The sequence below is a fragment of the Schistocerca nitens genome, chromosome 10 (genome assembly GCF_023898315.1).
Source record: "Schistocerca nitens isolate TAMUIC-IGC-003100 chromosome 10, iqSchNite1.1, whole genome shotgun sequence".
Lineage (NCBI taxonomy): Eukaryota > Metazoa > Arthropoda > Insecta > Orthoptera > Acrididae > Schistocerca > Schistocerca nitens.
The window spans coordinates 111,012,741-111,028,584 of record NC_064623.1 but is presented as its reverse complement, the minus strand read 5'-3'; the positions used below and the strand labels follow the sequence as shown (position 1 = coordinate 111,028,584).

The following is a 15,844-nucleotide window of genomic DNA, read 5'->3' as shown; positions in this document are numbered from 1 at the left end:
TTTACATTGAGACGAGTTTAGAAGGTGAGCATTTTGTAAACAACATAAAAATTCTATTAAATGAAAACTAAAGAATCTGAGCAGGCCATATAGCCTATGTGAGCAAAGCAGCAGAAGCTAAGCTACTGACTTCCGAGATGTATCAATGAATTGTGCTCACATTGTTTGAAGGCAAAGTGACAAATTTCTCATTACCACCTTTTATGTGAAAGTCACAATAATATCTTATGGCCAACAAACCTTCAAACAGTGATGAACTTTAAATTCCAACGGATTATTTTGAGACATCAAGAGAACCTACTCAGAAATTAATTTTTGTTATCTTACAAGAAAAAAAATTATTCTTTGTCTTTTTGTAAACTGAGCATTTATGCCATGTTGTTTTTCACATTGCCGAAAATATACTAGTTATTGAAAGCCACGTAATCAAAAGTACTGAAAATGGAATAGTCTGAAGGTTTAGTCTGTGGTTACCAGGTCTAGTTTTTCTCGATCCTACATACAAATAGGTGAACAAACCAAAATATCTGTCTGGGCTACTGTCAACATGATTCCAGACCTCCTGAGCATGTCATTTAACAGTCAAACTTCTTACACAAAGGAGTCACATTCTGTCAACTTGTAAGTATTTGAGAGCAAAAGAATCTATTTGTTGTCAAGTAATGATGATGCATTGCCTATTTAACTAATTTGAACTGAATCCTGGAAGCGAGACACTGCGTTTTTTTTTTCTTTTGGGTCATCAGTCTTCCAGCTGGTTTGATGTGGCCCACCACGAATTTCATCACTGAGTAGCACTTTGGCCTTCCACAGTTTAGGAGGCAGTGAAGCAGCTGTTATAAAACATTTCACTCTTTATTTTTTTAAGAAACTTTCAAATTGCAAAACTCTTGTGTCATGAGAAATATATATAATGTCAATGATTAACTAACAGTTGTTAATGAGAAATTCCAAGACTGTGTGTATGAAATGGAAACAGGAAATCTCTGTAAGAAAAACTTCGTTTGTTTTTCTAAAGAAACAAATGATTCTGAAAGGAAGTGGAGACTTCCTCTTCTTATGATTCACTTCTGTTTTGACATTCGATGTACTAAGATGTACGTATGTTGTCAAATGCCCTGTGTTTAAATTTTTGTGGACTAATAATATTTTCGTTCATAAATATCGATATTTGCATTTATTGTAGCGAACCTGTTAATATCCACTTGCTGAATTTGTTTTATGGTTTATATTTTTCAGGTCGATGTAGCAGTAAATTGCGCTCACATTGCTTGAAGGCAAAGCGACTGACTGCTCATTTCATCATGTCATTTATATATTTTATTCTCCTGAAGCCGAATCTGCAGCTCAACTTTATATGAAGTCATAATAATATTTTATGTTCAATGAGCCTCCAAACAGTGATGGGGCCCAACAACCTGGTACATCAAATGTAACACCGATGAGCACTTACCTAATAGGAGTTATGTCTACCTTTGGCATGGATAACAGCAGTGATGCATCATCATGTAGAAGCAATGAGACCTTGGTAGGTCGCTGGAGGGAGTTGGCACCACATCTGCACACACAAGTCACCTAATTCCTTTAGTTTCCAAGGAGGGAGGCGATGAGCTCTGACACCACATTCAGTCACACCCCACATTTGTTTGATCAGGTTCAGATCTGGCGAAATGGGGAGCCAGCACGTCCATTGGAATTCACCACTGTGTTCTTCGAATCACTCCACCACATTCTTGGCTTCGTGACATGGTGTATTATGTTGCTGAAAAATAGTCATGAAGGGGTGTACATGGTCTGCAACCAGTGTAGGACACTCCTTGGCCATCATGGTACCTTGCACGAGATCCACTGGACTCATGGATGCCCACGTGTTCCTCAGAGCATAATGGACCTTCTGTCAGCTTGTTTCCATCACACAGTATAGGTTTCAAGGAGCTGTTTCCCTGTAAGACTACTGATTAGCGCCCTTCTGTCGGCATGATGAAGAAGATATCAAGGTTCATCAGACTATGCAACAGTCTGCTAATGCGCCTACATCCACTGCTGATTGTCACTTGCCCATTTCATTCATAGTTACTGATACCATGGTGTTAACATTGGCACATGAATGAGTCGTCGGCTGCAGAGGCCCCTTGTTAGGAGTGTAAACTGCACTGTATGTTCAGGCACACTTTTATTCTGCCCAGCATTAAATTCTGATGTTAGTTCCGCCACAGCTCGCCACCTATCCTGTTTTAACAGTCAGCCCAGCCTACGACGTCCGACATCGTTAATGAGGAGCGGCCGCCCAACTCCATGAGGTCTGGACATGGTTTCATGTTGGTTTCGCCGCACGTTGAAAACGCTCACGACAGCATTTCTCAAACACCTGATAAATCATGTAGTTTCTGAAATGCTGGTGCCATGCATCCAGACCATCACAATCTCCCCACAGTCAAACTCAGATTGATTGTGTGTCCTCCAAATTCTACACATGGAAAGCATGCTCATTGCTAATATATGCGCAAGTTGTGGGTCTTATTAGCAGTCATTCTTCGCCAGATGACACTGTTATTGCCTGGACGCATTTGCATTGACAGCAGGTCATAGGTCATAATGTTCTAGCTGCTCAGTGTATATGCATGAGTGTAAGATTACTAACTGCATTTTTGTCTTTGTCCTGGCTCATACTTATGGATAGCGATTTTTTTGTTAAATTAAATAATTCTCTCACTTTTACCTGCCAGAAAGGAACGATATGTTACACAATGACAAATAATTCTTTATTGTTTTTGGAAGAAAATGAATTATAACGCTAATATTTTACTATCAGACCCAACACCAATAATTGGTACCTACATGGTTATATATATTGCACACAAGATCTACTTGACTTTTATAACTTGGTAATTTACATAACCAAAACAAATAAGCTTACATTATTCTTCAGTGATTCTCGTTTTCCTGTCAGCAAATTTCGCAACCACTATATAAAAATTTATTTCAGTGTTTTAAAGTCTTCCGCTGTTGCTAAACAGTAGTGTCGTTAGTCCATAGTGACCAGCAAAGAATCTACAACACAAAAGAAATGCAGGAACCACGAGCCTACAACACGTTATACAACAATAGACCACAAATAAGCGAGCAACCTTCACTCTACATAGCTTATATGAAAAACATTGTTAAGACTTTGTACGCAGCGATAAATAGCGATGGACTACAGAGTAAGGCAACAACTGTCGTTGTAGGAAAGCTGGACAGGAGTAGAAATGATTAGTGAACAAGTTAAGCACAACAAATAGAATATGTACTCAACTTGGAATTCTCTCAAGTGTGCAAAGATTCATTACAAATAACAGGGCAATAATGAGAGTCCAGCTATTACAATGTCAACCAGGATGAGTCTCGTTGTACCAAGCACGAACGGTAATGTCGTTGTGATGATGCTCCAAGTGAAAGTTGGTTAAGTGGCTGCTGTGGGCCATCCTATATCACAGCAGCAGGGGGCACTTGCAGTACAGAGCTGCTGAAGGTGTGATACAGTAGGCACAATCCATTGGTTCTGCCATATTCTTCATGACTGCTATCAATGTCAGATGGAAACTTGCGATTCTGTTATCAACTGTGAAATCCTGGTAGGATGGTATCGATACCACAAAAAGTACTGTAAGAAGAATATACACAATGTAGAAGGAATGAACGACTGTAATAGTAGACTTACAAAAATATGATATCCATCAATTACAAAACTTTCTTATTGGCTATCCATAGAATCCTATTCTAATTCATTGGGTTATTTCGACTTGCTCAGACAACAGGGAATTCCCTGTAAGTCTTGCGGTGTTGTCAACTTACAATACATAATGTTTCATATAGCTAGCGCTCACTTTTAGAAATGAGTTAAAACTGTTACTACTCATTGTAGATTTGGACACCGTCATCTTTCCATTGGACAGTCAGTCGAATACCATTCATCACCAACTTGATAGACTTTTTACACCCAGGTGCAGGGCCCCTAATGTGCAGGGCCCACACCATTTGCTAATTCTTGCTACATGCCTAATCTAGCACTGGTCTTGCATCATGCTAAGCCAGAAATATGCTATAACCTATCAGCATGGTTTTTTACTTCCTTTGCTAGAACTGCTATTATATTAATTTTACCAAATATGGATTTTAAAAATGGTACAAAACATGTGTGATCAGTAATGACAGCTTGTCTCACTTTCACACATTCTCATACATGGCGCTTCAGCATCCCTCCAGCAGGCATCACTAGCTGCTTCTCGATGGTGTGTACAACAGAAATTCGTATTTAATACAGGATCAAGATCTTCTTTCAGGAGTTTCATAGGCTACTGTGTATCGCTGTTTGAAATGTTAATTATCTCCATCAAAAAATATTTCCATGAGTTTAAGATTATGAAATTTATTTTGTAGGTTCCACATTATTTTTGTGAATAAAAGTGTGGGCAGCCAGTCTACCATACTGCATATAATCATGTCCAAATAGCATATGAAACTGGATCAGTAACTATGTAAGCTACTACCGTGTGAATAGCAATTTGTTATTACTCCAGCGTGCACTCTGCATCTAATCCTGAAGTTCTCATCGAAATCAATTTGGAGAAAACAAATGCTGTCTGAAAGAGTTTAAACCTTTGTCATTTGAAAGAAGAATTTTCACTTATTTTATGTAAAACTTTAGTAGTCTGTTCTCCAGACTTTTGAAAACCATCTATAAAACTTTTCTACACCACTTTAACTACTCTTCTTGACTCATTGTTATTCTATTGTTACCAGCTTTGAATTCATCTGAGCAACGAGGCAATGAGTTAAGGAATTCTTCATATGTACTTCTTTGAATTTCCTCATTTCTGAAATGTGGCAACACTGTTTTGAAAAACATTTTGGAATTCTTTGTTTCATTAGAGTTAGATCTCGTTAGAGAGCTACACTTGTAACAGCATTTCTGCCAACTGCGATATGTTATAAAATATTTTTTCTCTTTAATTTTACCTTTCATCATAATTAATATATAGAAATATTACTTGTTTCATTAAATATAAAATCATGGGTGTAGGGAAAACATTTCAGTTTATTGTTATGGGTGTAACAGTGAATAAGGTCTCTAAAGTCAGTAAAGTTTTTGACATTATTAGAAATAAATGTTTTATTGAAAAAAAAAATGAAGTATCAAAATATAGTCTACCAAAAGTCATGAATTTTTCTCCAGTATATCTGAGTAAACCATTAGCATTTCTTTTTCAGGAAAAATATAATCTAAACAGCATATGGTGTGAACTATTTTTCAGTTTCAGAAATTGTAAATGCTGAGTTTTAAATGTATTTACTGCACACCAGAAGTTTCCATCAAATTTCACTTTTCATAGACTTACCCGTATAACTTTACAGTCATGTTGCAGTAGATACAGATTTTTCAGTTCATTAAGCACTATAGATTGTAAAAGAAAAGCAAACCTCTGTCCTAAAATATGTAAACGGGGGGATTCATGGAAAAGCAAATGTAAAACGTGGAAAGAAGTCAACACTTCCATCTGACGATGGCCTCGGGCCCGAAACTAGTAATGGTAATATAAAATCATCTTTAATAAAAACTTATAGCTGTTTACAGTACGGAAACGGCTGCTGTGTTCTTTAAGCAATACGGATAAAATAAGAAACAGAGAAATAGAATACCAATTTCCTAAATCTATCGATAGTGTTAACAGAGTAGTTTCACTGTATCAGCTGCTGCCACAATATCCTTGACTTGCTCCAAGGTAGTTGATGACAACAGAGCTTCCTCTTCCGTAAAAACCAGCCATGGCGTCTGGGGTGAGTTTGGTTGGGGCTCGCTTTATTTAGTTGAAATGAGTGCATCGTACGTGTAATTTTTTTGTATTATTTCAAATCATGTACTTTGTAATTAACTAGTTAATTTAGTATACTTATTTTTTCAGACATTGTATACTTACCCGGAGAATTTTCGAGCGTATAAAGTGTTGATAGCGGCACAATATTCTGGCAGCAATGTGAAAGTTGCTCCTGGCTTTGTTTTTGGAGAAACTAACAAGACTGAATCATTTTTAAAGAAGTTTCCACTAGGAAAGGTAATTTTAATTATATATTTTCCATTAAGAAACCTCTGACTGTAAGTGAAGTACACGTGATCACTATTCCCATTGCCGGCATGTGTTGAAATATTAAGAAGTCTGTTTTTTTGTGTGAATCTACGCTTCGTGTATTAATTTTAGATGAATTGGTTGCAACAAAGAATACTGAAATATTAATAATTATTTTTGTGAACAGTGCTGAGTGTGTGACTTATAACGGACGGTATTTCTTGACACGTAACAAGTGAATAGTGAATCAACGGTATCGGAGATTACTACTAACTGCTGGTTATAGTGAGGCATTCTTTTTTATCCAACTGTGAAAAGTAATTTCCGTGCAGTGTGTGATACGTCACCCATTGTAAGTTCAGTGACTGTTTTTTTTTTTTAATCTTACTGTTGATTTCCGTATTCTGGAATCTGTAGGTAGTTTAGTGGCAGCATCTTATAGTGCCGTGTCTTCGATGTTGAAATATTTTGCTTGGAAGTAACCTGTGTGTAATGAGTCTTCAAAAGTTTTGCTTCCACAACTTATTTTTATTTTGGGTGATCGAATATTGTCGTCCTAAGGTAGGGTACAAGCTGGGAATTTTAGAAGTGAAGGATATAGATTCATTTATTTTGAAGTCTGTGACTTATGTATGACTTGTTAATGATTTGGAAGACCTGTAACTATTTTATCCATCAGTAAAAATTGAATTGTTTTTCATATGGTTGAGGTATAGGATTTTATAGGGCCTGGTCAATTTTAGCCCACTCCTGAGATATTAAGTGGTTTTTAAGATGTCATCTGCTTGTAGTGTTTATGCATAAATTGTGCTGGATTGTTTGTGCATTGTGATATGGAAGTGGCATATTGTGTAATTTTTCTTCACACAACCAGAAATCATGATTTGTGATAACTGCACATTTTTTATTGCAATGCAATGTTTCCATCAATATGTATCACATTTTTCGGAGAACATGCATGTGGGATCTCTCTCTACCCCTCCCCCACCACCGCCACTGTCAGATTACTAGGTTTTTTGTTATGACTTGTGTGGTGTGCATATAGTTTTTGTGAGTTAAGAGTTGTATTTATCATGTGAAGGCATTTGTTTTCAGATATGTGGTTTTTAGAGGACAGTTTTGTAAAAGTTTAGTTAAAAGCTTCCTGTAAGTTTTTTGAGGCCACTGGATCCTAATTTTCGAAGTTCACAAAATTTCTCCACAGAAATGGGTCAAAGTGGGACTCCTGGCAGTTTTGCTTCTGATATGGAAATAATGATGTACAGCAAAGTTGGCAATGAAAGTAGAGGATAAAATTTACCTCAGATTAGGTCCAAGTGACTTAACCCTCCCCCAGACCATACGACATGAGCACATGTTTAAGTTAGCATGATTTCAGGCGCTGCCACCAAACCCAATCCCTTATCCCTCAATGTGCTATGTTTCTGTAAATGGTAAAATGAACTGCTATAATTAGATGTTCAATTAAATAAATGTTAATGATAGTTTTGCTTTGTTTGGCAATTGGTAATAATTGATATTATTATTTAAAATAAGTTTCTAAGGCATTATCGTTTTCATGCCCTTGTCTACATGATTTGTTTGCAGTCTGAAAATATATGTGAGTATGTTATAACTGCATAAGATAAGATGACTAATTTCATACCAGATAATAGACAAATAATTAGGGTTGAAACCAGTGTACAGTGTTTCTTACAATAATGAGATGAGTTTTCAGTGTGAAATAAGAAATGTGGTGTACCTTTGTAGAAGTGTGGTGTCACCGCCAGACACCACACTTGCTAGGTGGTAGCCTTTAAATCAGCCGCGGTCTGTTAGTATACGTCGGACCCGCGTGTCGCCACTATCAGTGATTGCAGACCGAGCGCCGCCACACGGCAGGTCTAGTCTAGAGACTTCCTAGCACTCGCCCCAGTTGTACAGCTGACTGCTAGTGATGGTTCACTGTCTACTTGAGCTCTCATTTGCAGAGACGACAGTTTAGCATAGCCTTCAGCTACGTCATTCGCTACGACCTAGCAAGGTGCCATATTCAGTTACTATGAATGTATTCTGAACAGATAATATTGTGAAGCATGTACTGGCAAGAGCGACATTCATCATTAATTGATTAAAATTAAGTATCAAACTAATTACGTCCGCTTTATGAATTCTAATTCCTATTCATGTTCCAGGCCTCACGTCAGTGTAGTTCTTCCCTCCTCACGCCTGCCTGCATGAGCTAAAACGCGTGCATTTCGGCCTCCACTAGTAACATGGTGTTGGCTCTTCTGCCAACACAAGTAGTCCTTGTTTACGTCCTTGACCTTAACATGGCTTCTAGGTCTTGCGAATTGAAGTGGCTGACATTCTCGCAACTGTACTGCATTTGATGCAAAGCTTTAAGAAGTGGTGGCCTGATTTTTGGCAGTTATGAGAGTAGTCGTGACACCCAGTTTTGAATTTCCTTGTGATATAGTTGGCTAAAGCATAGTGGTGGGAACCAGGTGATCCATGGATCTTTGTATTTCTATTTTTGCCCAACAGCTATTGTACCAGGTGTTAAGCTTAGGGAATATGTTGATGAGCAGTATCCTTGGTTGATAGCAGGGAAGGGAAATAGACAGTTTTGTATCATGATTTGATGTAGCTCCTGTATCTGAACTGGTTCACACCCCTTTGCTTACACCACCACATAAATTGAGGAATAGTTTACTACTCTCCACTTTGGTCTCCCTGTCTATGTTCAGATCTTTAAATATTTGTATGTTCTGTTGCAATTCACTGTTTTTCTTTAGTGTCGTGGTGTATTTCACTTTGCTCTGATTGTAAAAAGCAATATTATCACAGCCACTGACTGTATACAAAGCAGGTTATGCTTTCAAGCCAGGTAGCCAATTACATGAGGAGAGTAAAACTACTGTTGGATTTTCCCTTTCCTAAGTTTCATCAGTAGTATATTACTTCATTGATAGAGACATGTTAGAATGACAAAGGCACGCCTTTCCCAACAACCATGTTATTTGAATGTGTGGGGGCCAAAGTGAGCATCTTCCATGGCTTGCAAGGAGACTATGCCTGCTTTGGCAAACTTTTCCATTAATGAAACTCTCCTGGCAGATTAAAACTGTGTGCCGGACAGAGGCTCTAACTCGGGACCTTTGCCTTTCATGGGCAAGTGTTCTTACCATCTGAGCTACCCAAGCACGACTCACGCCCCGTCCCCACAGCTTTACTTCCACCAGTAACTTGTCTCCTACTTTCCCGACTTCACAGAAGCTCTTCTGCGAACCTTGCAGAACTAGCACTCCTGGAAGAAAGGATATTGTGGAGACATGGCTTAGTCACAGCCTGGGGTATGTTTCCAGAATGGCAAAGGTCCCGAGTTAGAGTTTCGGTCTGGCACACAGTTTTAATCTGACAGGAAAGTTTCATAACAGCGCACACTCAACTGCAGAGTGAAAATCTCTTTCTTGTCCATTAATGTTGATATTAGGTGGTCCTTGATCTTCAGTTTCGAGGAAGTTTTCCTTTGAGAGAAGGAAATGTAGTTGGCACAAATATCTGAAAATTACAGTCCACTGTGCCAAACAACTCGGTGCCACAGGTATCCCCCATCAGGAGGGGGAGGTCAATACCATATCATGAATGTCTTACTCTTTGACCACAGGAAGCATCAACCACAAACCACTCCAATATCACCGTCACACTACTTGGGGGGGGGGGGGGGTTGTGCATTAGGACTAGGCTAAGGATGTTGGATTGTAGGTTCTGAGATGGCACACCTCCTCAGCTTTGAAATCGCACTTTGACACATGCCATATGATTATTCTGATGAGTCACTTTGGCCTGTTTGTGGGAAATTTTATTCTTTTTGGTTTCACAAAGTCAACATTGCCAAAAATTGTTTCATTTCAGATAAAAGTGAAAAACCCAAAGTCTTTTTTGCAAATTTTCTATTTCCAGGCCAAATTTTTGGTGGTGCTATAAGAATTTGGATTCAGTACCCTCAAAAACACAGAAATTTTGTCTAAACAACTTTCTGCTGTTCGGCCTTTCTTGAGCACCATTTGATTTGATTACACACAAACAGGAACAAATTGTGTCAAAATGGGCTTGTCACATGTGATGAATGCATGTGCTCTATGATGTCATAATATTGTAGTCAAATTTTGCTGCAGGAAGACATTGGGCGTTCGGATATTTCAGATAACTGTCTTCACGCAGCCAAATAATTCAGTGTCTTATTCCCATGCCAGTTCTTAAAGCATGTTTGATATTGCATTTCAAATTTATTAGTTTTTCAGGTATTAAATTGCCTATCCTCATCAATAAGATTATTTCATGAATTGGGGTTTTGAATTGAAGCAAGCAGATAAAATGCAACGTTGATTTTAATAAATGTTCCCTTCACAAGTGCTTAATGTGCAGGGCTACTGTGCATGACAGTCCGGTGAACGATTTGGAAGCTGTGCACTCTGACAAGTCATTTGTTTTCAACCACACATGCAAAATCTGACTTGTTACTGAAAGTGTTAAGTACATGCAGTAAGTTCAACAGACTCTCGTTACAAGATTTGTGTTTACGTTAACTGTGTTTATATACTGCATTTGAATTTCATTGGCACATTTCATATATTCTTTTTATATCTCCTGCAAGTGGTGCTCAGAGTCTCTTAGTTATGCTGACCAGCCCTTTATGGCTTGATTTGATGATACTGCCATACCTGAAAATGACATTTAAGAAATCTTCATCTCTCTTCATTTTTCAAAGGGCATGCAGTTCAACAATTTTTACTGTTGGCTAACTTAGCAAAAATGAACTCGGGGTAGTATATCATAAACTAACAAGTTTTTCTAATGGAAGTAAGCTAGGCCTACTTGCTAATATATTACAGATTTAGTTTGGTAGCAAGTATTGGTTTGACATTCCTTTAAAATTGGAGTTGATAATATACTGGTAAGTTGAACTGGCAGATACGGGATGTGGGCTTTACCCTGTTAGTATGTGGTATGTGAAGTCGCATATCCACTGTCAGGAAGAGTACAGAATGGTGCAAGTATTTTTTTGTTTCTGTTTCTTGGGAACCAAGTTGTGATAAGTTCCCTATAATGTAGCCAGCGGTTACATTTACTAGTAAGTTTGGCTGCTAACTTCAGATAATCTGGATACTTTAAGAATGTGTATGAAAATTCATTTCATGTTATATCTACAAAATTGTGATGAACTTCAAATTGTTGGTTTACTTGTTTTATGTTAAATATTCAACAGCTTTAAAAATTACATTTAATTTACCTTACAGGTTCCAGCTTTTGAATCCTCTGATGGCCACTACTTGACTGAAAGCAATGCTATTGCTTACTATGGTAAGTTATTTTATACAGTCATTATATAATTAAATTAAATATTTGTTAAATGAATGTAGGCATAAATAATTGTAGTTATTAATGTAAGCCCCTATTACTAATGGCACGCCCTGAGAGAGGTTGAGGCTAGTTTAATTTTTGTAATTTTGACTGGTAAGAACTGATACCTTACAATGAATTTTATTTTAGCCTGCTATTGTAAAATAATACTGCAGCAATAAAATGAAGTTGCAAAGAAAATGTGCCATTTACAATAACAAAACACAGTGCACACTTTTTTCAAGTGTGCCGACAGCAAAATGTCAAATTCTTTGGGAAGAAGCCTATACAATACTTTGTAACAACAAGCTGCATTCAATGAGTGTGGTGTCATAACTTTTTAAATTATGTTCGTTTGAGCTGTTGCCAATGGGCTTAGGTATGTGCAAAGCTAGAATTGCGTATGAGCAATGCCTTCTCCAGTTTCTCACTACAGAAGTCTGGCAGTTAGATGTATAAGCAGTAGCTGCCAGATTTGCACATGCCCAGGGTATTCTCCATATGACCTCCATTTATGTTTCGTGATTTTGCTGTTATCTTCATTTATAGATTAGAATACATTCTCATTTATGGAAGACTACAGTATGTTATTAGTTTCAGGTTTCTGATTTTATTTTATCTTGTTGTTATTGGCAAACGTGCACTAATTGCTTTGCAGCAGAGCAGTGAGGTTATTTTTGTCTGTTTGCTAAAGAAATGTTCTGCAGAGGCAGTCAGTTAATTTGAAACAAAATGCTTCTTCCACGCTGTTAGCTATTTCATCCGTTCACTGGATTTTAAGTGCACATTTTTGTCTTCTGGCACATATAGTGTTATGCCATAATAAAGAACTAAACATGAGACTATACAATAATGGTACTCAAAGAAAATTGGCTTCCTGAAAACCCCCACTGAAAAGCTTTAGCAGGATTTTACATATCTGCCTTCCAGGAAACGCATTGCTTTTCAATTGCAAGACATGTTTGAACACTTAATCTAGTACCTCCTTTAGGTTTGACGTTAATTGTTATTCACATCTCAGATTTACAGAACACCATTCTTCAGTAAATTATGAGACTGGCAGCACACTGTGTTTTTATCATTTTAACTCCAAACAAGGCGGGGAGTTCGTTCTGTTACATAATTTTTTCAAGAAATATGTATTCCTTCTTACTAGCTTCTTGTAGTGCTGTGTGGATGTAAACATTGGAAATGCTACATTACAGTATTGTAGAGTTTGGATTCTCTGTCAGGTGTTTGGGAGATGTGACATTAGGTGTGAAAAATCACCTAAGGTGTGCCTACTTCTGAAGGGGGCCCACTGTTGGAAGAAGCATGCCATCGGAGACTCTGGCGATCATGGGGATTTTCACACAGTGTGCCAATCATGTTCAGTCAATGGCTATGAAATGGAATGAGGCTGACAATTCACTCTCTCCCAGCTGCACCAAGGTTCCTTGAGATTTCCCATGCTGAAGAGTCAGTCTGATGCAACGGTAAATCCGTTTATTATTCAGAAAGGTGTGGGTGCAGTTACTGGCCCTGTGAAATCCCGGTCTCGTTTATGCAATGGTACTTTGCTTCGGAAGACTACTGCTTATTCTCAAGCAGTACAACTGCTTGCAACTTCACTCTTTCATGGCTATCCTGTTAGTGTCGGGTCCCTAGGGCTGTCCCCATGGTGTTATGCACATCTCTGATCAGGGTGTCATTGCCGTCTCTTGGGTGATGAAAGAAGTAGATGCCTCGTTTGTGTGCGCATGCACTATCTTTATCACTTTTGATAGAGTGGTTCTTCCATCAAAGATCAAAGCAGGTTATGAAGTTACCTCAGACTATATATGTGCTGCTACCAGTGTCATTGTTACAACCACATTCGAGAGTGTTGTCAACACCCAGCCTGAGGCAGGAATACTCACTAGGACGATTGTCCACTTCCACCTCCCTGCTGCACCAACTGCAATGGTGACCATGTCGCTTCTCCTACTATTGTCTCATGTACCTTGGTGAGCGGGCTTATCAGGAGATTCGGGTGAAGGAAAAGGTGCTTTACCTGATCCCTCACAAGTTGCTCGCTAGTCGGAAACCGTGTTACACCATCTGGTGTCCACATTACTGTTCTTCCCACCTCTTGCTCCATGGAGGACATGGCCACACAGACATGCAACCTCAAATTCAGCTCCTGAGGTTGTGAAATTGCCCTGTGTCATGATAGCGTCCTCATCTCCTTCAGCTGTGTAACATGCCACTAAACTTTTGCCTCATAGGGTGAAGTCACCAGCTACATAACCTCCAGGCCAGGAAGAATGGAAGGAATACTCTCGTGAAGACTTCCTACGTCCCTCCAGCCAAAAACATCTGTGTCTTCCTCTGCTAAGCGGAAAGACTCGAAGAAGTCCAATTTCAGTTTTCTCCTTTGCCAACTTGACGTTCCTCTTAAACAGTATTGTCACGCAATACCCTCGCCCTGCAGGCCTTGTGTTGCCAGTGCGCACTGCCAACTGTTTTGCTGCACTGAACTTCGCAGGCCGACAGGAGGAATATACCGATGCTTCTGTAGGCCTGAAGGAGCAGGATCCTCCTGTCTCTGCCCTGTAGCAACAAGTCTTCAACACTTGGCAGTCACCAAGCTGACACATCTTCATTTTTTCCTCATCATGACTCTCCTCCAATGGAACATTCGTGGTCTTTGATCCAACAGAGATTTATGGCATCTTTTAGCATCGCAGCGTTCACTTGTTTTGTCTCCAGGAAACAAAATTGTCCCCTCTTGACAGCTTTGAGCTTTTGCATTTGTTACTGGTTCGCTTTGACTCCCCATCCCTGAGGTCGGCATTCCGTGTCGTGGGGAGTCTTGCTGGTCATACTGGATGACATTCATAGTCAACCCATCATCATGACTGCCCACCTTCAAGCTGTTGCAATACTCCTTTTCCTTCCTCACATGACCTTTTCCCTTTGTACCTTTTACATCCCTCCATCATTGAGGTGTCATCAGGGCAGACTTTCTCCACCTTATTGGGCAGCTACCACACCCCTTTCGGCTACTTGGTGACTGTATGTACCATCTGCTTTTGGATCTTACAGAGCCTGTCTGAGAGGTGCTCTCTTGACTGACCTTCTTAATCACCTTAACCTCTTTTGTCTTAACACAGGAGCTACCCACATTCTTTTCAGACCCCACACCTATTCCCATTTGGAATTATTCTTCTGCCCTGCCCAGCTTGTCCTTCGTCTCTAGTGGTCCTTTCTCGCTGACACATACTTGAGTGACCATTTCCCATGTGCTATCAGTTTGTTGACACCTAGTCAAGTGGCAGCTCACTAAGGCCGACTGAAGGCTTTACTCCTCCCTGGTGACTTTCGACAAACATTTCCCCAGTTGTGATGACCGGGTGGAATATCTTACAAATGTTATCCTTTACTGTTTCAGAACATTCCATTCCTAGCACCTCCTCTTTACTATGCTTTGTTCCGGTCCCTAGGTTGGACTGAGACATGCTGTGATGCGATTCGCACACAGAGACATGCGCTCTACATTTTTAACAGTCATCTTACAATGGAAAACTGCAATTCATTATAAACAGTTGCATGCACAGTGTCGTCGCGTTCTTCGGCATAGCAAAGAAGCTAGCTGGATTTCATTCACTGTTTCTCTTAACAGTTCCACTCCCTTTTCCATCGTGTGGGCCGACCTCCAATGGCTGTCTGGGACCAAGATAAATTTCCAGCCTGACAGTAGCAGACGATGTCATTGTGGACCCTATTGCTATCTCCAACACCTTGGACCCCCATTTTGCAGATTTCGAGCTCCTCCCCCTATAACTCTGCTTTCCTCCATCGGAAACTTGCAGAGGGACTCAGGTGAAACCCTTCTCTTCAAACAGTGAGTGCTACAATGCTGCCTTTACTGTGAGGGAGCTAGATCTTGCTCTCACTTCATCCCGATCCTCCGCCCCCGGGCCAGGCAACGTTCATTCAGATGTTGCAGATCCTTTCTCTAGCAGGCAAGAACTTTTTGTTCAACATGAACAACCACATCTGGGCCGAGGGCACATTACCCAGATGCTGGTGTCAAGCCACTATCATATCCATACTTAGTCCCACTAAGGACTAACACCTTCCTTACAGTCACTGCCCCATTTCTCTCACCAGCTGTATTTGCAGGGTAATGGAATGTAGGGTTCCTGCCCAGCTGGTATGGTGGCTCGAGTCTCACAATTCACTAACCACTGCACAGTTCAGATTTCAAGCACAGCGTTCTGCAGTTGACCTACAGCACCCGTTAGAGGACGAGTATCTTTTGTACTCCCTACATGTGGGGATTCTGTGGCTGCCTACCTTGTTTCCTTGAGAAATTTTTAAAGGGCAGAGTT

General features: G+C 39.6%; 1 protein-coding gene across 1 annotated transcript in view; it reads left to right on the top strand.

Annotated features, from left to right (window-relative positions):
* The first annotated feature begins 5,746 nt into the window (after positions 1-5,746).
* The window catches only part of LOC126210664 (elongation factor 1-gamma-like), a 47,992-nt gene continuing 37,894 nt past the window's right edge, over positions 5,747-15,844 (top strand). The window contains exons 1-3 of the mRNA XM_049939994.1: positions 5,747-5,817; positions 5,943-6,092; positions 11,387-11,450. Coding sequence (XP_049795951.1) covers positions 5,806-5,817; positions 5,943-6,092; positions 11,387-11,450 — 226 coding nt within the window. The 5' untranslated portion in view covers positions 5,747-5,805. The remainder of the gene's footprint in view (positions 5,818-5,942; positions 6,093-11,386; positions 11,451-15,844) is intronic.